This window comes from Montipora capricornis, chromosome 3, assembly GCF_036669925.1.
Source record: "Montipora capricornis isolate CH-2021 chromosome 3, ASM3666992v2, whole genome shotgun sequence".
NCBI lineage: Eukaryota > Metazoa > Cnidaria > Anthozoa > Scleractinia > Acroporidae > Montipora > Montipora capricornis.
In genome coordinates this window covers 3,922,801-3,946,661 of record NC_090885.1, presented here as the reverse complement: position 1 = coordinate 3,946,661, position 23,861 = coordinate 3,922,801, and the positions used below count along the sequence as shown (strand labels likewise).

General features: G+C 39.3%; 3 protein-coding genes across 3 annotated transcripts in view; 2 read left to right on the top strand and 1 right to left on the bottom strand.

Annotated features, from left to right (window-relative positions):
- The first annotated feature begins 812 nt into the window (after positions 1–812).
- LOC138041954 (aminopeptidase N-like) lies at positions 813–5,891 on the top strand. Its single transcript, XM_068887654.1, has 2 exons — positions 813–1,553; positions 5,799–5,891. The coding sequence occupies exons 1-2, from the start codon at positions 955–957 to the stop codon at positions 5,875–5,877; spliced, it is 678 nt and encodes a 225-aa protein (XP_068743755.1). The 5' UTR covers positions 813–954; the 3' UTR covers positions 5,878–5,891.
- On the top strand, positions 5,702–20,764 carry LOC138041951 (glutamyl aminopeptidase-like). The gene is made up of 18 exons (XM_068887647.1): positions 5,702–6,479; positions 8,835–8,982; positions 9,159–9,284; positions 10,683–10,803; positions 10,974–11,128; positions 12,177–12,425; positions 13,092–13,223; positions 13,550–13,710; positions 14,429–14,508; positions 14,885–15,012; positions 15,482–15,537; positions 15,746–15,893; positions 16,407–16,480; positions 17,233–17,337; positions 17,611–17,778; positions 18,494–18,634; positions 19,138–19,219; positions 20,178–20,764. The coding sequence occupies exons 1-18, from the start codon at positions 5,881–5,883 to the stop codon at positions 20,367–20,369; spliced, it is 2,865 nt and encodes a 954-aa protein (XP_068743748.1). The 5' UTR covers positions 5,702–5,880; the 3' UTR covers positions 20,370–20,764.
- The window catches only part of LOC138041948 (uncharacterized), a 16,725-nt gene continuing 13,199 nt past the window's right edge, over positions 20,336–23,861 (bottom strand). Inside the window, 4 exon segments of the mRNA XM_068887644.1 lie at positions 20,336–21,352; positions 21,355–22,290; positions 22,815–23,316; positions 23,573–23,805. Coding sequence (XP_068743745.1) covers positions 21,171–21,352; positions 21,355–22,290; positions 22,815–23,316; positions 23,573–23,805 — 1,853 coding nt within the window. The 3' untranslated portion in view covers positions 20,336–21,170.

Sequence of the window (23,861 nt, the reverse complement as noted above, 5' to 3'; positions counted from 1 at the left end):
TCGCGTATTAGTATCACCCAACTAGTAGACTAATGCAAATCCAGCATTTTAATTGGCTACGCTACTAGAGGACTATTAGTAATAGCCCTCGAGTAGCGAAAAGCGTGACGCTTTCTTTGGTTTTGTTCCCAAATAAATATTTCTTCAACTTGCATTTGCTAACTTATTGCCTTTTCTGTCTGACTAATAGCCCTTTTCAAGGTTAGTTTTTCTCATTTGCATTACATACTTTATTGAACCTCCCCAAAGGGGCTTTTCAGGAGAACAATAATAATTATAAAATAATAATTTACATAATTATTTAAATTATTTACAAGATTAAAATAACCAATCATCACTATCAATTACATAACTACTTATCACGATATCAATCACTTCCTAAAAAATCCCTTATCAGTTTGTTCCTTAAACGCTTCTTAAAGATTATTTCGTTGCTACAAAGTTTCAAATTAGATTCCAAGGAATTCCATATGCTAACAGATAGGCGGATAACGCACAATATAATGTAGCATGTATGTGAGGCAATTTCGGGCTACTTTGTAGTTTTAACCCGAAATTGCCTCGCATCCACGTTAGATTACATTGTAATGCAAATGAGAAAAACTTACCGCGAAAAGGGCTATTGGGTGACACTAAAACAATTAGACCTTTCGCCCTTAAGGGCCACGAGTCTAATAGTTAAATAATCACTTCAAGTGCAACCAATCAGCGCAGAGAATTTTCAATAATCACCTTTGCAATTACACTAATCAATCCTTATGCAAGCGTTGCAATTATGCAATCGCCGCTGGCACGAAACAGGCTCTGAGGAATTCAGTCTCAGTTTGGAGTGTCGTTTATGGATACAAGATGTCCATCTTTTTGACTTTCAGTCTTGCAGTCAAACGCAATGATTACTTTGATGCAGCAGCGTCTTTTCTTGTAACTGGTGGGCAACACATCATTTGCTAACCGATGGCATACAAGTACAAGATGTTTGGAGGTTTCGCTTCACTCCGTTGCATTTTTTCACTTGTTGCTGTATTTGGTTCAGTGTTCCTGGTGATCAATGCTCTTCACGAGACCACGTCTAACGATAAGTTAACTGGCACGGAAAGGAATTTTCCCTGGCATAATTTACGGCTTCCTCGGACTTTAATACCGTTAAATTATGAAATCACATTGCAAACTGACTTGAACGTATTCTACGTGAAGGGATTTGTTAAAATAAGAGTGCAATGCATGAAGGCAACAAGGAATATAATTTTACATTTGAGAGACATGGATGTCACAAAGACAGCTGTCTTTGAAAAGCGTAGAGATACACCTGTGGCAGTTGAGGATATTTATGAGGATGAATACTTAAAAGAGGAGGAGGAAATTAAAGAAGACATCAAATTGCATGTAATACGGACGATGCAAAGTGAGCGTCTGGAGATGTTTTTGATTGAAGTCAACAAGCAGCTGACTTCACAACGACACTATGACATCTACATTAGATTTGAATATCCCCTTACAGACGACCTTTTAGGGTTTTATAGAAGCTACTATATCGCTGATGATGGCGAAAAAAGGTGAGCTACCAAAAAAAGATAATAATGATAAAAATAAATAATAAAATGCCTTTACCGTTCGCTGATTATTCTAACCAAAAGCGAATTAGCGGTGATATAAAAATACATATGGCATGTTTAAAGAAAGTCATTTGGAACGTCGTATCGGAGGAAGATCAACTCGATGTACTTCATGTTTAAACTAGTACTAATTGATCCATATCTGACTGCTGTAACGATTCTATTGAATTGTCAGCAAATAGACAGTTGCTGTCAGATCGTGTTATTGATATTCAGCTCTTGTACTAAGTCACGGTTGAGTTGCGAAAATAATTTGCATAACACTGCCGCCAGTTTACACGCTTATTTTATAATAATAATAATATAAATGGAAAAATGGCTCCATTCTTATTAGCTAAGAGAAATGAAGTTCTCAGGTGAGGTGCATAATTGAGGCAATTCAGTGAAAAAGAGGTAAGAAACCAAACATTTTGATTGGTCAATGAAACGCGCGCGTTGCTTCTACATAATCATGATCAGCTACCTTGAAAATGTTCATTTATACAGTTTTATTAATAAGTAATCACATGATTTTTCTCCGGCGTGCAGTTATAATTACATATTTTTATACTGGACAAGCAAATGATTACCTTCACGTTTCTCTCGCTTTCAATGAGCTACTTTGGGGATTTACGAACAAAGTAATGTACAACCGATAGGTCTTTTATACTTGATGTTAATTAACAGCTAATTGGGACTTATCGTCTCCATTGCCAATTGGCGGATCTTGGTTCTACTTTTACCCCTATTCCTTTTTCTACCACCTTTATCCTTAAAGCTCGAAGGTTTGTATCAAAACAGGGTCACCGGCAGCCTTGCTTCCATTTGTAGGCCAGGTAACTTAGGTACAAGTGTAAAATGGTCTATTTGGTCAAGCCGGCCTGGAAAATTTGTAGAAATCCTTAACAGCTTTTGCAGTAAGTGGTTTTGTTTGTTTTTCGTTTGGTTTCCCTATTTGATCGCGCAAATGCTGTAAATAAAATGGAAATCTCTATCTGATATTCAACACTCCATATAGAAACACTCTTTTCATACATCCTGTTCCAAAATGGCCGCCAAATTAACATTATTTCGCTTTTATTTAAGTACATAGGCCCTTGTTTCCTTAATTCTGGGGTAATTTTTCAAGAGAATCTTATCTTATCTTATCGCATGAAAAATGAAAAACATCATACGGCGGCCATTGTGGAATAAGGCGTTTTACTTGCTGTTGTCTGCTGAATTAAATGGTAACCATGCAAACGCCTCTTCCCTCTGTGCTATTTTAAATAGTTCTTTCATGAATAATCGTAATCTCTCGAACGAATGCTTTAGTTAAGAGTAAAGTCTTTACTCTGGTAGATTTACATTTTGGTCGGTTTTGGTTGTGATTCTTTAAAGTACTTTAGTCAACTTACACGGAATCAAGACATGAATTATCTAAGAAGATGGGCAACACTATTCAAGTTGTTTAAATTTATTGGATAATGGTTTGACAACAAACCTAAACATCTTTGAGGCTACAGAAAAATTCCAATTTTTACAGCATTGAGGGAGGAATTATCGGAGAAAAACTGATTCGTGGAAAAAAGCAGCTGGTGTTTGGATAGCTTTCTGTTTAATTGAAGAGTGAAACTTTGAAGATATTGTATTGTCTCAATTTCATAAACCGAGTTACTAAAAGATTGCACGCAACGAGAGAAAAATTAATGCAAAATGTCCAGTAATATATATTTTTTTTACGTTTTAGCAGAATGTTCATTCTGGTTTATTTTGTATAAATTAAAGTCTTTCTCTAGTTAGTAAGGGAATAATCAAATTTCGCTAGATGTTATTTGTATTTATTATATCTCTGAGGTAATCAGGCGTGCGGGAAAGGAAACTTGTTGAAGTGAAGTGGAAGGTTTAATTGCCACCAACGATTTATATGGGCCAAAATCCGAAAAAAAGGCCTTTTGAAATAGTTGCATGCAAGATCCAAACGGTTGTACAAGTTTATTTAACATATACAAAATGAAAAGCTCGCTAGAGAACGTTTGATTGAAATTTCAAATTTAGCGGGCCTTACTGTCCAACAATATTTGCGCGCGCACTATCAGAGAGAGAGAATAATAATTTTTAGGGAGTGGTTTTGAGGGCTGGGTTTCACCAGCGACGCAAGCGGCATAAACTCAGCAGTGTCTTGATCATTAGAACCTTCTGTTGGGACAAAACAGACACAATAACCATGCACATTTAAATACACCTGTGCATGCTGGTTGTGTCGCTAGTGGAAACCTAACTTTCACGGAATTCTCAGCGGCGCAGTTTATTTCCGTGAGAGGGGTTTGGGAGAGCACTTGAATATTCTATTAATTGACGTTTAACAGACTGGATATAAAATAAATGCACAACAGGATCCGTTGAGTCGTAGTTTGGATACAATAGAGCCGATCCTTTACCGATTAATAAAACTGGCGGTTTCGAGAGGTGCAAGGTGTCGGAAAATTCAGGCTAAACCATGTCATTCTATACGAAAAGATTGAGCAATAAAACAAAATGTTGTGTTATTTCCCCGAATCCTTGAATTGGTGGGAAATTTTGATCCCAAAATGCTGCCCTTAGGCCCTGTTTTTGTAGAGAAAAGTTCTCCTGGGTAAGAAGGTCACTCTCCCAGCCTAGTCAACTTAAGCGAGTGTTTAAATGAGAAACATTTGGTTTTATCAAAAGTGTTGATAAAGGTCGAATTACCATCGTGAACGATTGGAAAACTGACGTTTCAGAGTTGCTATTGCTCGAAACGTCAGCTTTCCAAATCGGTTAGGGTGGTAATTGGACCTTTATCAGCACGTCTAATAAAACCAAATTTCACTGTTTCACTCCCCCACCGACGCAGCACCACAGTTTCTTTAGAAACTAGAAATTCGTATAATGAAGAAACGAATTGACTCTTTCGCCCTAGTCAAAATCGTCAGGAGACTGGGAAGTCAGCGCTCGCGCATTCTCTCATCGTCTTGCCTTGACCGATTTCAGGCTAGGAGGGTGACCCTATCGTCGAGAAAGGGTAACTCATGGGCTCTTGGCTGGGCGGGTCACTCTTCTAGCCGAACCAACTATTTTTTGCCCTCATGTAAACGGCTCGCCGCGTTTTATAAGGAAATATAGGATATAGGCGGATAACGCAGATAGGCGGTTAACGACTCTGGGACAACAGTGAAACTTAGCCTGGGAAGTTTACCGGAAAAATGTATAATCGGAGTTTAATAAATAGATTAATTTGAAAGGAGTGAGTGAGTACCATCGAGTCCACACTCCCTAAACGTCAATGCTAAAAGTTAAGGCTTGCGGCCATTTTGAAAAAGCGCTTAGGTGATTATCGCGTATTAGTATCACCCAACTAGTAGACTAATGCAAATCCAGCATTTTAATTGGCTACGCTACTAGAGGACTATTAGTAATAGCCCTCGAGTAGCGAAAAGCGTGACGCTTTCTTTGGTTTTGTTCCCAAATAAATATTTCTTCAACTTGCATTTGCTAACTTATTGCCTTTTCTGTCTGACTAATAGCCCTTTTCAAGGTTAGTTTTTCTCATTTGCATTACATACTTTATTGAACCTCCCCAAAGGGGCTTTTCAGGAGAACAATAATAATTATAAAATAATAATTTACATAATTATTTAAATTATTTACAAGATTAAAATAACCAATCATCACTATCAATTACATAACTACTTATCACGATATCAATCACTTCCTAAAAAATCCCTTATCAGTTTGTTCCTTAAACGCTTCTTAAAGATTATTTCGTTGCTACAAAGTTTCAAATTAGATTCCAAGGAATTCCATATGCTAACAGATAGGCGGATAACGCACAATATAATGTAGCATGTATGTGAGGCAATTTCGGGCTACTTTGTAGTTTTAACCCGAAATTGCCTCGCATCCACGTTAGATTACATTGTAATGCAAATGAGAAAAACTTACCGCGAAAAGGGCTATTGGGTGACACTAAAACAATTAGACCTTTCGCCCTTAAGGGCCACGAGTCTAATAGTTAAATAATCACTTCAAGTGCAACCAATCAGCGCAGAGAATTTTCAATAATCACCTTTGCAATTACACTAATCAATCCTTATGCAAGCGTTGCAATTATGCAATCGCCGCTGGCACGAAACAGGCTCTGAGGAATTCAGTCTCAGTTTGGAGTGTCGTTTATGGATACAAGATGTCCATCTTTTTGACTTTCAGTCTTGCAGTCAAACGCAATGATTACTTTGATGCAGCAGCGTCTTTTCTTGTAACTGGTGGGCAACACATCATTTGCTAACCGATGGCATACAAGTACAAGATGTTTGGAGGTTTCGCTTCACTCCGTTGCATTTTTTCACTTGTTGCTGTATTTGGTTCAGTGTTCCTGGTGATCAATGCTCTTCACGAGACCACGTCTAACGATAAGTTAACTGGCACGGAAAGGAATTTTCCCTGGCATAATTTACGGCTTCCTCGGACTTTAATACCGTTAAATTATGAAATCACATTGCAAACTGACTTGAACGTATTCTACGTGAAGGGATTTGTTAAAATAAGAGTGCAATGCATGAAGGCAACAAGGAATATAATTTTACATTTGAGAGACATGGATGTCACAAAGACAGCTGTCTTTGAAAAGCGTAGAGATACACCTGTGGCAGTTGAGGATATTTATGAGGATGAATACTTAAAAGAGGAGGAGGAAATTAAAGAAGACATCAAATTGCATGTAATACGGACGATGCAAAGTGAGCGTCTGGAGATGTTTTTGATTGAAGTCAACAAGCAGCTGACTTCACAACGACACTATGACATCTACATTAGATTTGAATATCCCCTTACAGACGACCTTTTAGGGTTTTATAGAAGCTACTATATCGCTGATGATGGCGAAAAAAGGTGAGCTACCAAAAAAAGATAATAATGATAAAAATAAATAATAAAATGCCTTTACCGTTCGCTGATTATTCTAACCAAAAGCGAATTAGCGGTGATATAAAAATACATATGGCATGTTTAAAGAAAGTCATTTGGAACGTCGTATCGGAGGAAGATCAACTCGATGTACTTCATGTTTAAACTAGTACTAATTGATCCATATCTGACTGCTGTAACGATTCTATTGAATTGTCAGCAAATAGACAGTTGCTGTCAGATCGTGTTATTGATATTCAGCTCTTGTACTAAGTCACGGTTGAGTTGCGAAAATAATTTGCATAACACTGCCGCCAGTTTACACGCTTATTTTATAATAATAATAATATAAATGGAAAAATGGCTCCATTCTTATTAGCTAAGAGAAATGAAGTTCTCAGGTGAGGTGCATAATTGAGGCAATTCAGTGAAAAAGAGGTAAGAAACCAAACATTTTGATTGGTCAATGAAACGCGCGCGTTGCTTCTACATAATCATGATCAGCTACCTTGAAAATGTTCATTTATACAGTTTTATTAATAAGTAATCACATGATTTTTCTCCGGCGTGCAGTTATAATTACATATTTTTATACTGGACAAGCAAATGATTACCTTCACGTTTCTCTCGCTTTCAATGAGCTACTTTGGGGATTTACCAACAAAGTAATGTACAACCGATAGGTCTTTTATACTTGATGTTAATTAACAGCTAATTGGGACTTATCGTCTCCATTGCCAATTGGCGGATCTTGGTTCTACTTTTACCCCTATTCCTTTTTCTACCACCTTTATCCTTAAAGGCACGACACTGGTACACTGAAACAAAAAAATCAGGGAAAAGACCGATTGCTTCATCCATGGATCGTAAAACGACTGGCACTCTTTTTACGATCTATGATTCATCTACTCACCTGTGGTTATAAACACCCTTTCCCGAGACGTAGGACTCTTTCCATTTGACAGAAGTGACCGGTCAGACCGGGCATTTGGAAGGACTAACTCTACAACGCCTTTTTAAGTGTACACATGTCGAGGATGATAAATATTGCTTCAGAAGAATGCGAGGGATTATCATGCAAGTGCTCCTTTAAATTAGTTGTTGCATTTTCTTTGCAAACTAACGAGTCTGGCAGGCCAGTTCTGACAAAAGGAAAGGGCTCGCATATTGCAAGAAGTGTTTTACGGTATAATAACCAAACCAAGCCAACTTAACGTAAACGGTCTAAGAAAACGATAAGTTTAAAGTGAGACTATGTACTTATTGACTGATTGGGAGGGTCGGGGGGGAGGTCATGGCGTACGGACCGAGCACAGAGAGGTCCGTGCGCCATAACCGAGGACCATATTATATCCTGTCCGGCCCGACCTAAACTCAGTCAATAAACATATTATCATATGGGCTCTTTACACTATTCATGAACACTCAGAGAGAGGTTTGGACAAAATCGTAACAAAAATTTGCAAATAAAATTTATATAATATGTTGTTTGCATTTTCTTTGTTGGCTGTAAATAACTTGGATGTTTAAAAGCGACGAAATCCTCTAAAATCACATCGAATGGAACAATGCTTTTCCGGCCCTGGAAGCCGTTTCTCGAAAGTCCCGAAACTTTACGGGCCATTTTCGAGTGTCACAATTCCTTTTGTATCTCAAGAACGGAGAGGATTTACAGTGCGACGCGCCTTACCGTGGCCACCTAACTAATTTTTTCACAAATTATCCCCCAATCAGGACGTGTGAATTTGATTGACAGCCACGCCTCCTTGCAAAGTTCGCACAGTTGCAAGCTGAACACCGTTGCATAACCCGTTGCATGGGTTGTTGAGTTGACGTATTTATACGTAATTGTCAACTGTGAAAGTTTGTTGGGTGGCCGCGGTAAGGCTCGTTGCACTGTAATTCGTCAAACTTCACAGTTATTTTTCCTTCTGTTTTCTTGAAAACATGTTAAAAGATCGGCTTTCCAAAACAAGTAGTTCGCAATCTCTCAAATAGCTTTTCGGGCCCAAAACGTTTTCGGGACTTTCGAGAAACAGGCCCCTACTCCCGCTAATGCGCACGGCCCTCATACGGGGATTTTCCCAATAGTTTTTTAATGAAAGCGCTCGCGGGGGCACGGGGGTCGTACGGGCCATATGATAAACGGTAATTATGACCTTCGGGCCATTAGCTCATTGTTCTGTTATTTTTTATTAGTGCTTGCCAAAATCTTTGGCTTAATTATTTCCTCAGTATCGCCGTAACCTTAATTTAAAAGTCATTCCTCAGTCAACTGGTTCACAGGTATCATTTTTATTACTGTTATCCATAAGTTGTTCATTTCGTTTTCTTTTTCAGATATTTAGCCGCCACACTATTTGAGCCCACTGACGCTCGCAAGGCTTTTCCATGTTTTGATGAACCTGCCATGAAGTCAACATTCCAAGTTACGATTATTCGACAAGCAAAGTACACTGCTCTCTCAAATATGCCCCTCGATAAAACGGTAAGGTTGTATTCATGTCAATTAAAATGGAATCGAAAAGTCCGTGCTATTTATGGAAGTTGTTGTCATTTGTGCAAATTTTCTGGAACGAACGCTCTTCCAATCAGAGAAGTGCAAAGTATTTAAGTAATTCAATTACAGCGTTATTAACACGTGTCCATTTTTTTAATAACAAGGTACGGATTGCAGACGATTTGTATGCGGATCATTTCAAGGAGTCAAAGAAAATGAGCACTTATTTAGTGGCGTTTTTAGTGAGCGACTTTCGTCACTTAGAAACGATCACAGCTACTGGCATCAAGGTAGGGATATCTTTTTTTGTCAGTTCAATCATAGTTTATATAGATGGTCTGGTTATGAATCTCTGGAAACTTTAAAAACGAGAACAGTGACGTCGCGCACATTCTTTTTTCCTCGGTTCACAACTGGTCAGGGCCAAAACAGCAAACAAAAACGGAAAACAATGATGCTTGTCGAGTTTGTTAATCATCTCCATATATTAACTATTATTCATTGAAAAAGCCCTCTCCCCAAACATTGATTAGGGAAGGGGGTAGGGGCGAAACGTCTGAAGTTCCAAAAATGTGTACTGGGCTGCGATGAAAGCAAGTGTCCCAAAGGACTTTGTCCATGATTGTAGGTTCTGTCCCGCGTCCCTCTGGTCTTCGGGCAACTTCCCTACTAGTCGACAGTTTGTTAAGTTCAACCACTCAACTGACCAACAACAACAACACCACCACAACCAACAAATTTATTACCTTGTTTGGAAGTGGAAAAAAAAATTGCAAATATATGGGGGGAACAGTAATGGGTAGAGGTTACTCAGAATAACTTAGATGCTAATGTAACTGAGTAACATAATTAAATAAGTAACTTGATTACATCAAGTGAAGCTATGATCCTCGCAGTTATGAACGCAATTTTTGCAATTGCGTAAAGAGGCCTGAAAAATTCAGGACTGCAACGGGGTTTGAACCTGTGACCTTGTGATACCGGTGTGACGCTCTAACCAACTGAGCTATGAAGCCACTGACGTTGGGAGCTGGTCATTTGTGGGTTTTAATGTTCTCATGAGGAATGAATCAATGATGAAATGGTATATGAAATGGATCACATATGAAATAAAACCCACAAATAACCAGCTCCCAACGTCAGTGGCCTCATAGCTCAGTTGGTTAGAGCGTCGCACCGGTATCGCGAGGACACGGGTTCAAACCCCGTTGAAGTCCTGAATTTGTCAGGCTTCTCTACGCAATTGCAAAAATTGCGTTCATAACTGCGAGGATCATAGTTTCACTTGATTTCGTATCCGCAGTTCATATATGATCCATTTCATATACAATTTCATCATCAACTAGATTACAGTTGATCAATTGTACAAAAATTGATCAGTGTACAATGTTCAGTGGTTGTTCCATTCCCGGAGGATCAGTTTGGGACAACAGTATAGTCGCCATTACTTTCAGGGACACCAACCTCCCCGTCCCCCGTTGTGACATCATGTCCATAAGCTCTATCTGGAAATCTGAGGATTTATTAAAGCTTTTAGATAACACATTTCCCAGTCGGCAGATTGGTCTTAAAATTAGGTATAACAGAAGATCCTCTCTTTCCCTGAATCTTACTCCGCACTCTTTTCAGAGCCTCATTCTCCGACTGAGTGGCTTTTACATGAATGTTTTTCTTTGTTTTTTCAACAGGTGCGTATGTGGGCTCCTCCGTCTCAAGTGGAGCAGGGAACCTATGCCTTAGAAATCGCTGCCAAAACTCTGACAAATTACGATAATTTTTTCAAGATTAGGTTTCCTCTTCCTAAGCAAGGTAAGAAGCTAATGCTAAAATTTTAGTCAAGAAACCGAGGTAACGCATGCATACAGCAAAAATTAGTAGCAGTGAAGGCGTTAAGATGTAAGAAACATGGCTTAAACCTTTTCGCCTTTGTTGAGTCAATTTCACTAATTTTATGTTTACTTTTGCTTCAATCATGACAGATTTGGTAGCCATCCCTGACTTTGGCACAGGTGCCATGGAAAACTGGGGTCTTATCGGATTCTCTTCTGCAATGGTTCTCTACGATCCCATGAAGACATCAGAAAAACTTAAACAGGTCGTTTGTGAGACAGTTACACATGAACTTGCACATCAGGTCGGTAAAACATACTACATTAAGGACTGACGAATCTGACGAATCTGGCGATAAAGGACTGCAAGTGCGAAACGTAGGTCCTTGGACCGCCCTCTTGAATTTTAGAACGCAGAAAGTTGAAACCGAGTCTGAAGGGGTGGAGCGGTCGGTCAAATCCGGTCTCAGGTTGAATCCGTTTTTACCTACATTAAATTGATGACCTCATTTTTCCTATAGATTGAATATGCACTCTATCTAGTTTAAAGCAGCTATCAACCCCCCAAAAAGGACTATACCTTCCTCCAAGGTCTGTCTTTCGCATCTCAACACATTAATTTTTCTTAATGTTTCGTATCATCTGATCGGTTTCTGTACTGTGATTCGTACACTTAGCCATTCAGTCTCAACATCACAACAAAGTAAGGAAACAGTGAACTGTACTATGCATTTATCGGTGCTCGAATTCGGATCCTCCAGATCTATAGTTCTGTGTCTTCACCACTGCACTACAACGACAAACATGCTTAACCCAACATAGTTCTTTTTGATCGTTTGCTTTTGTATCATAAGTCAATTGATATCAAAGTATATTAACCAGAACTGATCTTAACCTGACCCTTAGTTTTCTCTAGGCTTAATTTACGCTCCAAAAAAGTTTTTTCACTTGTTCTGAATGCGTTTTCAACCTAGGTAAAATGGAGATCAGCAATTTAACCTGGATAAAAACGGATTCAACCTGAGAACGGATTCTACCGCCAACAGAGACATCTTGTCTTTCTTTTGACATTTTTGGCAAATCAACCTGGCGGTGACACTGAAAGCTGCGTAGTTGCCGTATGTAGGAGCTGTTTTTTTGTCGCGTTGAAGTGGGGAGAAGATTTGCTCAAAAACCCCTCACAAAAAAAACCCACCAGCTACGCGTGCTCGACATTTTAAGCGAGCCTCTCGGTAACGAACGATACTCTTGAGCTCTTATAATGGCATCTGTAGCGGTAACAATTTCCACTTTATTGAGTTAGCGTGGATCAACACTGATGCCGTAAAAATGGCCATTTATTTTTCGCTATAGTGGTTTGGGAATCTTGTTACCATGAAATGGTGGAGCGATCTGTGGCTAAATGAAGGTTTTGCAACGTACATGGAAAATATTGGATCCGATTTGGTAGAGCCAGAGTGGAGCATGATGGATCAATTCCTGGTCGACGTGCTTCAAACTGCTTTTGCTGAAGATCAGTCAAGATATTCCCATCCTATCTCTGTGAATGTGAAAGATCCCAAAGATATCGACAGCATTTTTGATGCTATATCATACCAAAAGGTTTGAACAGGAACAATGTATGAGATTCTATTAAGGGCAGAAATGTCCTCCATCGAACTTAGGTTTGTAGTGTAATGCATTGTAAACTTGGCATAAGCCAATCAGAAGGCCGAAAATATTTTTCCCTGAAGGGGCCAATAAAGGACAAGAAGTTTATTTAAAATGTCTTAGATTACTGGTTTTTGGTGGAATTTCCATAAAAAATATATATAAATAAATAAATAAATAAATAAATAAATAAGAGAGCGAATCTCTGTGCCCGTGATAATCATTATTTTGAAAATATATTTTTAGATTGCCTCCACACTGCGAAGGTTAGTTTAATCCGCGCGGTCAACTCTCACACCAACTGACTGAAAAGTTGTCGTCTTTGAAATAACCTCGTACAACTAATAGAACTAATAACAATTTTCATAGAATAGGGTCAAATGTGGGAGATTCGCTCCCTTACCTAATATACGCTGGATAGGGATAAAACGACCCAGCGATAGTTGTCAAAAAGTTATGAAACTATTTTAAAGATAAATGTCTAAACGATAAAGAGAGAGCCAATGAATCAGCCACTCAATTAAGTACCGTTACTTTTTTGTGTCCGATACCAAACACCATCAATATTTCATTGTCAGCCGTCTTTTTAATGATGCAGTTATGTTGTTGTTTCTGTAGGGAGCGTCAATCATTCGAATGTTAAGAAGTTTTCTTGGCTCAGATGCATTTACGTCAGGACTGCAATTATATCTCAAGAAATACTCCTTTAAAAACGCCGATACTGATTATTTATGGGAATGTTTGTCTGAGGTAACATGTTTTCAAGTTTTGTCAATTTACAGTAACTACCTGCGATATTTCGAGATATTGAGCGACAATTCCAAGCTGAGAAACGCGGCCTTTTTCCTTCAAATGTATTTTCAAAGCGATTTTGCCTCTAAAATAAAATTTACATAAGACACCAGAGAGCCTTAGGCTATTTGATCAATGAAAATAATAATGAAAGAAAACACTGTCAAGATAGTAAGTATTTACCGACAAGAAGGAAAAAAGGAAAAGCCTCTTACTACCACTTACTTAGTCACGGTACAACTCTTTCTTTCTTTCTTTCTTTCTTTTTTTCTTTCTTTCTTCAGAAAAGCGCCATAAATGTAAAAGAAGTGATGGACACCTGGACTATACAAATGGGTTTACCGGTAGTGACTATTCAGCGCATAGAAGACAACAAAGCTACCGCTGATCAAAAAGTTTTTCTTATCCTCCCTGGTGCGAAACCCAACCGCAGTTCTCCTTTTAAGTAAGTCAGTCGGTAGAAAGGAAAACTCCAAAAGATACAGTGTGGCCCAGTGGTTAGGGCGCTTGCCTTGAGATCCGGAGATCCCGGGTTCAAGACCCTCTCTGACCACTCGTTGAAGTAGATCCTAGTTGTCCCTGGTTCAACATCCCAGCTGCACTGCCTCCAGCCAGCTGGGACTCTTGACAGTTGTTGTTGTTGTTCCGTCCCTTCGTTTCATTAACTGTGTTTCATTGGCCCTGAAAAGCCCATATGGGGAGCGGTCAATTAAGTATGTATGTATTTTCATTTAGTTTATCTCATTTGATTCAGATAAATTGCTTACGTTGTGATCTTTTATTTAGTCTGTAAAAATGAGTTTAGTATTTCGTGTAATTGTTGATAAATGTGCTCCCTGTAACATCACGGATTTCTCAGTAAAATGTTCCACCATTTCAATTAAATTTAAGGGTAACAGTTTATTCTGCAACGCTAGCTAGTTCCCCATTATGTCTCCTTGTACGGGGTGAAGTACAGTTCCCCGGAATTATCAAAAAAAAAAACCGTCAAGCACAGCAAATTAATTATTTTCTCTGTGTAAGTTAAAGGTTTAGTTTCAATGGTCTGCCGTGAGTCAACGGGAATACTATTTCGAGTGGGATCCTGACTTGATGTAGTACTTGGTAGTTTAACATGTTTTGGTAAAAAGACTTGTGACACAGTAGAATTGACTTTTTGACAGTTATTCTTGGCATATACCGCTGACATACATTACTGAGGACAGCAACAAAAGCGCACAACTTTGGATGAACCGAGGATCTGGTAAGACTCGTTGTCTTCACTTTGTTTGTAATTAAGTTATCAGCATAACAAAACAAACGTGAATAAAGTCTACGCAGCTAAAACCGTGTTTTGAATATATACTTAACCCTTTCTTCTTGTTGTGGGTAACTGCTCTGACTATCAAATGAGTTTACAGCACGTTAACTTTTTATGTCATCCGACTAAAGGAAACAAGCTCTTTGTACAGACAGAGCCAACGAGATCCTAGCTAGCAGATCTGTCGAGTCCTGGCGGTAAAACGTAAGCCGGACTAAGTATACTCATTCAATATAACCTTGAAATGTTTTTAAAAAGCAAAACGTGGAAAGTGAAAATCTTCCCGGTATTTAACAGTTTTGACTGGGTTCTTTTTCAGTTTCACTTAACTGGCCTTCAACTGCGCGGTGGATAAAAGCAAATGTTAATCAAATTGGTTATTACCGAGTTAACTATGACAATGAAAATTGGAGAAATCTCTGTCAGCAGCTTAACGTGGATCACAAAGTAAGTTAAAAAAAATTGTTTCAGGTATCTTTACGCTTTTATATTCTTTGTTTTACGTCATCTGTGGATTTCACGTACAGGTTTTTACACGGAAGACGATCCCTATATATAACACGCGCTACTTCCTATATTTGGCTCTCACTATGCTCCAACCACTGTGACTTCAGTGAGATTCACTCGCGTGTAGGATTAAAGCATTATTATTAGGTTGAGGCTTCGGTAGCTGTTGTTGGCTTCTTGAAAAGAGCTGTTAGGGAGAGCTTCTCTGGACATACGCGATAAAAAACGTGTTATATAGGGGATACTTTGTTTCTCTTATCACATTACGGTGCGCATCAGATAGTGCTATTGGCTTCGGGAGCCTCGAAAGCACAGAATAAATGAGATAGCAAAAGATTATGCCATTAACCAAAATCAAATAATATTATTATCATGTGTTTTTTTGATCATACGTAAGAATTATTTTCAGGTATTAAGCGCTGCTGACCGCTCAGGACTAATTGACGACGCCTTTCATTTGGCCAGGTAAAACGCTTTTGAGCTCACTGACTAACTAAAATATTGTACAAAGCCAGTGTGTGTCTCTGAGAATAAACCTTTAATCATTCAAATTTCTATGTTTGTTAAGCAGAGTCGTGGTCTAAGTTATTGTTTTTCTCTTCGCTCTGCTTTGGGGCATCGTATTTCTTTAATAAGCCTTACTGACCTTTGACATGATTTTTTGTATGTTTAGGAGTAACCAACTGGATCAGACGATAGCTTTGTCTTTGACAGAGTACATAGAGAACGAAACTGATTACAGTCCGCTAACAACATTCATGCAAAACATGAAGTACATCGGCGGTCAGTTAGCTTTACGAGATTCATATAGGTTGTTCAAGGTATGTTGATGAATGTGTGAGTATGATGTACGCTGATTAATGTATATTGAGAACTGAAAGAGTTTCATAAATAACGAAGAGATTCATTTTTCGATGTTGACTCTGGGATACTTTGCGGAAGTCGAGTCTTCGACAGTCCGATTACTAGTTCGGATGCTCCACCACTTAGTTATCGGAGACGTTTAAATAGCCTTGAGATTATGCCAAAAAAATACAGCCAAAGAATAAATTGCTTATATAGCTTATATAGCGCTACTTACAATAAAAAGATCAATAGCGAATAAAAAATGAATAAATAATGTTCACCAATAGGTACTCCCCTACCCTTAACTATGTCCCATCGAAAGGTAAGACCCTACCAGAAGAATTCGAAAATCCCTCCCCCGCCTCTCAGAACTTCCGGACTTTTCCCATGTTCCGACTACCAAAATCCTGAGTGGTGCACCTGTGAACCACAGAACTATACAACTATTGCATGATCACCTTGATGCGTCCTCTTTTGCATTTTGTAAGGCGTACATGCAGCAGAAAATTCAACCAGAAATACAACGACTGGGATGGGAGGATAAAGGATCACATCTTGACAAGTAAGAAAAAGGCCTGGAGAAAGTGAAGGAACAGTCTGCGTAGCTGTTGGCGCGAGAGTCAAATTGACGAGCGGCGAAGCCGCGCGGAGACTTGGGAGGGGCGTTGCGAATTCTACTGGTATTTCACAGCGCTTCTCCCCATTCTCCGCGCCAACAATACCACCAGCAGACTAGTGAAGGAGCACCAGCCTGACTTAATGTTACCCATGATGCATATGAGTGTGGCACCAAACACTTTATGATAAAGAAAATACCAACCAGAGTTGGTATAAAGAAAAAATGATCTTTAGAATCTTTCGTCTGGACTACCCAGCCTTCTTCAGGTATAATGAAACACTCTGGAGAGTTTTTTTTCATATATGTGGAAAGCATTGCTGGACATTCGTGAATATTTTGTGAAAGCCATTGTTTCTTTGACTTAAAGAAAACTCAGAAACCAAATTAAAGTGATAAGATAAAACTCAAAAGAATAATTAATAAAATTTCTTGCTAATGTGAAGACATCTAGATCAATTCTTCTGCCGTACTGATGAAAAAAATATCTGGCCTAACGGGCTGGAGCTTTTGTTAGTTGGAGAGAAGTTCCTGTCTTAAAAAAGGTGCTTAGGAGAAGAGGGAAAATCTCCTAGGACTTTACAGGTCTTATATTAAATCTTAGTCTAAGGGTTGTCTGCGGTGTTGCAGTATTCATTAAAACGGTCCGTAAAGGTCTTTGCTTTCTCCTGTGTTAATTGAATTTCACGGTATTTCAGACTTCTGCGACCAATGATCCTGTGGACGGCTTGTGAATGTGGTGACACAACCGTTATCTCCAAAATTAAGGACATGTTTCGCCAGGCCATGGCTGGTCACAAAACGTGAGTAATGAAAAAACAAAAACAAATGAGCCAACAAAAAAAGAAGGAAGGAAGCATGAAATTTGATTCTTAAACTGCTAAAGCTTACGCTTTTGATATCTAGTTGTTTTAGATCTCTTGATTACAGTTCGTAATTTGTAGATAGTGGTAGTTGTTAATGGTACACAGACCATACCCCTCTGCTCTTGCAAACTCGGTATCAGAAGCAGCATTGAAGTCATAAATGACTTGCACGTACGTAAGCTCACTCCCGTGTTTTACCTCGCTTTAAAGAATATCTTCAAATCTTCGTTCCTTGGTTTATTGCATTGGCGTTAGAGAAGGAAGCGAGAATGAATGGAATCAAGTGTTTAAGAAGTACTCCAAAACACACATCGCCTCTGACAGACAAATTCTCTTGGACGCGCTCACATATACAAGAAATCCACAATTAGTCCAAAGGTAAGAAAGCCAAACAAATCAAGGTATTTTGAATTAAGGCCTTTAAGTTTATTAATACCTCCTGTACATTAGAGTAAGGACATCCAGGGTGCTTAAACCGGGTCTAAACCGTTCGACTGAATTTTTGTTTGTAAAACTAACATGATACTGTGGGATGGCAAAAGAGGGAAACCCAGCAAAGTCAAAATCACTGTTTGCTCAAGAATGGCATCAGTTCTTTTTACATCGTCATACGGCACGTGGTGCACGTGCACTGGTGCGCACTAATACTGTTCTGACCCAAATTGTTCAAAGGCGCCATCCGCGTGATGAATCTTTATCCAGCGAATAACTCAACTGGTTTTGAAGGCGTTTATGCACTGGATAATGATGACTTAACCAGTGGATACAGCTGTCCGTCTTTTAAACAACCGAGCTCTGGTCAGTGATAACGTGGCTAACATGTTGCAAAGAAACAAGAACAGGGCTCAGAACTCAGAGAGCTCGAGCTCCTGTGGGCTTGTTTGTGTTCCTTTCAATTCTTGACCTCCGGTTAACTGAACGTATTTAATTTTTGACAAGAACTAATGTCCTTAAGTATTAAGTCGGAACTTTACCTATCGTATATATATATTCACCAATTATGATGGATAGTCGGATTCGGTAAGTGTTTTTCGTTTGTATTATTTTAATTCTCTTTTACGGTGCCTAATAAAACAGCAGTTATTCTCCTCAGGCTCCTTAAATATTCCTTGGACAACGAGAAGATTCGTTCCCAAGACACTTTGAAAGTCATTAGCAACGTCGCTTTGGATCCTCAAACATGGCGCATGGCTTGGAATTTTACCCGTCAAAACTGGGATATTCTCTACAAAAGGTACGAACACGATGGAATCAGAGTCTACTGAGCATATTATAACATGACATAAAAAACAAATATCATATTGTAAAGACATGTAGATAATCGAGGGTGAAGAGAAATGATAGGGTGTTCATTATGACATTATTCCTCCTCGAAAATTTTCGTTATTCCATTATTCCAGTAAAAGCATTCTGCTGTTGCGGAATGCAAGAGAATTGGAGGGGCGAAGCCGCGAGAAGGCTGGGACGGGAGAAAAGAACGTTCTTCCTTTGCCCAGCCTTCTTGCGCCGCTCCGAATCTCTCGCGCTCCAAAAAGAACCGCCAGCTACGCAGGCGAAGTAAAAAAGAACTCATCATTCCGTTGAAAAAACCTACTTATTCCAGTCGAAAAATCGACTATCGAAGTCGTTATTCCGCCGTTATTCTTATTCCATCATTCCTCTTCAACCTCTTCCCCCCCCACCGATTATTAGTGCTTTGCATCATTTCAGAGTGTCCTTTTCTTTTCATCTTTTTAGATATTGTCGGGGGTCTGATCTTTGGCCATGGTTGATATCTTCACTAATGATTAAGTGTAATACTCACGTCCAACTGAATGAGGTAAAAAGTTTAGTTATTCGATATATTTAAAATCATTAGTAAGACGTCCTTCAGCTTGCTTCGTCCATTTGCGTATCATTGTATAAATCTGCAACCTTGATACAAATTGTGAAATATCACATTGTCGACTTCCCTTATCAGTTCAAGCTGGAGGTTTGTTTCAAGGTTCAATTATAGTACCGTAAAACGAATTGTAAATTATGTTTTGTGTAAATTGGTTATTTCATGGGTTAACCTAAAACTGTGGCTTATACTTGGCTACTTTTTTTTCAACTTCTGTGAAGCTGATCCTGCTCTTGAAAAAATTCATGTATGAAAAATGCAGAGATGGAGTAGCTAGTATTGAGTGCCCTTGCCTCCCACAAAGAGGGCCTGAGGCATGGTTTTCCAAGTCCTCAAGATTTTTCAGGCCGCAAACTACGGACTGCTTGTCTTGATAAACTGGGCTTTGAATTTTTCAAGGAAACAAAAAAGCAAAATGATTGTGAGGCTTGATGGCTTAAAAGCTCTTCGAGAAATGGGGCTACTGGTTTCGATTGATGGGTGACGTTATATGAGAATTAGGCATGTTTCCTTAGAGGGATAGGTTTCTTTTACAGGAAAAAATAGCGCAAAACTAACCCACTGCTGATGGTATTCCTTGGGGTTAACCCTAACCATGCGCACTGTATTGTGTGTGGTGTTTAAGATGATGGCCGGCTTTCAGGCTGGAGGTAAGCATCGGTTAAGGTTTGGGGTTGTTTACTTAAAAACATTGAGCTTTCTCTTGTCAACTGGCAACCTCGCAGTCCTACGAAAGGGCTTCTTCTAAGTACTCTGGTATTCCCATCTTCCTGGAACAAGTACAAAAACAACAACAACAACAACAACTCCAATCTAGAATTTCACCCGTTTCTTCCGACTTTCATGTACAAATGATCTTAGAGATAGTGAAAGTTTTTTTTTCATTTTTTTTTAGTTAATGGAGTTTTTTAAGGATTACAAACCCACAGCAGCCGGGTATCGTGAAGTTCAGATGGGAATGGAAGAAGTGCAGGCAAACATTTTGTGGCTTCATGATCACGAAGGAGAAGTGGCAGTCTGGTTTAAAGCACACGTCGAAGAACACGTCGAAGATGAAACAAAAACACGTTTTTCTTTTCCTGGTTGAACTATACCTTAACAGACTTAACTATACGCAAATAGAGATTATATACGGTGCATGCAAAAGCTTGGTTTCAATCATCTTCTAGGCTACTCCATACTCTTAGGAGGGACGGGGTTAAAACCATTTCAATGATAAAAAACCTCAAGTAAACATGATAGCCATAACATGATAAAAATATTTGTTTGATCAGTATGGGCTGTGGGCCATGATTATTCAGTGGTTTTTGTTTCAGCATTAGTGAATGAAAATTCCTCAAAACTGAGAACAATTGTAAAAACAAGATAAAAATTGTCATTTTGGTGAAATTATCCATATCTAACTCTACGATAAGCGACGAGTGAAGTTCAGAGACACTATGATGGAAACCCCACAATCATTAAAAATTCATGTTTACGTTACATTTCCAACTTGTACTTTCCCCTCCCCCGTTCAATGTTGGTAAAGGAAGAAGTAACTCTTGGCGACAAATGGGGGGAGGGGGTGAGAAGAAAAGATTTGTCCAACAATCCTAAAAGGGGTAAGTGTCCCAATCTTTTCGTCGCTTCCTGTAGTTGACTTAGCTGGTGCCCCTAATAATCTGTGTAAAAACGTACAAAATATGACTAAGCTAATTCAAGGAAAAAATTGCTAGTGTTAAATAAGAGATAACAGGAGGGGAGAGGGGGTGGTATTCAGCCGTAAACATTCTTTACCGGGAAGATGTATCCTAAGGTGGAGTGGTTGAAAAAGGCTTCAAAATTTTACATTAAGTTCATTGTTTAAAAAAATGAATGATTGTAACTTAAGAAAAAGAAAAGCAGAAAATCAGCTGTTAATATGTGGTTGTATTCTCTTGGCCGCTTCCCAAACGTCTCGAGAAATATTCTCCGCATCTTCAATTTCACTGTCTATGCCATTGAAAACTCGACATATTTTCACCTCAGAGAAGTTCTTTGGATTGTTTAGAAACCTTGAGCCTCTTACAATATACTTTTCGACTTCTTTCTCTTCAATAAGACTTCACTGCCGTGGACTTTATAAACAGACGTCTTGTCATGGCGAACGAACTCAACCCTTTTGTGGTGCTCATTAGCCAGCTCTAGCCCTGATCCCGCTGTTGAAGATTTCCGGATAGCAGATTTAAACCTGGCATAATCTGCAGACGTCATAACATCCTGCTTCTCATTTTCTGTTTCAAGTTTGCGCTCGGAACATACGGTTATACGGAAATCAGTGTCACGTGACCTAGCGCCCACTTGGCGTGGGGTTTTGATGTCGGCTACGACCCAGTTGATTGGCGGGATTTCTACGTCACAAAAGGCCAAGTTCTGGTCGAAGACAAAGGTTAAGGTTTGGTTTTTGCCAGCTTTTATCCCCAGGGTGTAGGTTTCTTTGGTTGATTCAAGAGCCCTTGAGGAAAACGCCGCTGACCAGCTGTCAGCTCGGCCTGAAAACGGCACGAATTTGTGTCTTATCTTTCTTTGCTTTTTTGCCTTACCAGGCTGGTTTTTGGGGTCAGCGTTCTCACTGAATGTGGATTCCACTTCGTTAACAGTTGGGACGAGCATCAATACATTTTCTGCATAAATACATCCAAATTCTGCCTTGACTTTTAGTGTTTTGGAGCCGTGAATGTACGGCAAGTACTCGTTTTTGAAAAGCTTTAGTTGAGAAGAAACCGTGCTGAGAAATTTGATCGCTGCCTTATCTTCGAGGGAGGGAAGCACAGTGATCACATTCACAGCAAAGTCACCTCGATTCAAGCGCTTGAAAGTGACGGGATCCTCTGGGCCATTTTGGTTCAAGAACAGAAATCTAGTGCCGCCGCTGACGTTGTGATCATAGACATAAGATCGGCAGGTATCCTCGAGTGTCTCCAGCTCCTTCTGCACATTGTGCAGGGTCATGTAGTTTCCTGTTGCTTCAAGGGTATATCCAACCGATCCTTGGATTGAGAGAAATCAGAAAAAGCACAATTATATCAACTGACAAACAACCAAAAGGAATATGCAAGTGCGACGCATTAATTCATACAAACAATCGAAAAAGATCAAATTTAAAGCGGGATTGTACTTTCGAACCAAAACGACCGAAAGTTTTGCAAGACCTTTCTGTAAGCTTCGAACAAAAGTATTATTTTGTTATTATGTTAGCTACATCTTCAAAGTGGGACGGAGGCGCAGTTATGAAGGGGTAGCCACGCTAAAAGGGGTTTCAATTCCACTTCTATCACCATGTATTTTCCGCTATCTTTTTCACACTACATGTATAAAAAGGGAATCAGCAACATGCTGTTAGGAGGGTGTTGGGTCTGCGCGAGATAATTATCCCCTCTAGGATAGAGTTGCAATTCCTTTGTTGCTTCATGCCACAGGAACTGAGGAATGACTCCATTAAACTTCTCCACCTTAGCTATGAAAGATGAAAAAATAAATAAAAATAAATAAAAATAGTAATAAAATAAAATACCGGGTCGTATTGTTATCTTTGATGAGGTCTTTTCCGATAATTTAACTCGAACAAATTCCTCGGCAAATCGAAGTGCTCCCCAGGTTGTGTTCGGCAGTTGCAGTGTCTCTGTCACTTCGCGCGTTCTTTCTGTGCTTGATGAGGCAGTTAGACTATCCAGACCACAGCACTGCGCAATCTCGTGAAATGCGTGAAGGGCTGCGTCAGAGAACCGACCTCTCTTTTCAGATGACAAATCGGCACGAAGCGTTCGGCCTTTGTTTACTGGATTGTTTATTTTGTGGATGTGAAGAGAATCATCATCGGACGCTGTGCTGTAGTGTTCAAAGAACTTGATCAGCACATGGCCTGGAGTGACGTTATTTGTTAAACCTTTAAGCTGATCATGATCACCTTCTCCAAGTACCACGCGGTTCCATTCGCCCTCGGCCTCAGTTGACCGCTCACTGGACTCTAATCCCAGGCGACTAGAAGCGAAGATTTTCACCTCGTCGATATCAAGCTAAAAGAGCAAAAACGTCTTGTAAGTTAAAACGCACGCTTCATTTTTGTGATATATTTTATCTTTAATATGTGCCAATAGCTGTAACAGGTGCAAAGAGCAATCAAATACTTGTGGTCACATTCCTTTCCGTTGTCAAGGACAATAACAGGTTGAAAATATTTTGTAAGTAAATCTGCGGAAGAAAGATATGATTGTGTCACCACAAATAAGCGGCCGGAAATTCTACGAGAAATGTTCCGAACAACAAATTTACCTCGTTGATAAATCCAGATTTTTCACAAAACGTAATGAAGATAATAGCCAATTGCTCGTCCGTTAAGAAGGAGTATCTATCGCTGCCATTTATGTGTCTTCGGCGCCCCCAATTCATGATAATGAGCAAAAGATGAAGGAGACGTGGACACCGCTGAATGTGAAGACCGACATACGCACTTGAAAGCATTTTGTTGGAATCCGCTGTGATATAATACTCCTGTTTCAGTAAACCTGGGTAGAAGAACAAAAAGATAATGATCTTACCTTATTGTTTAGTGAGAGTTGTC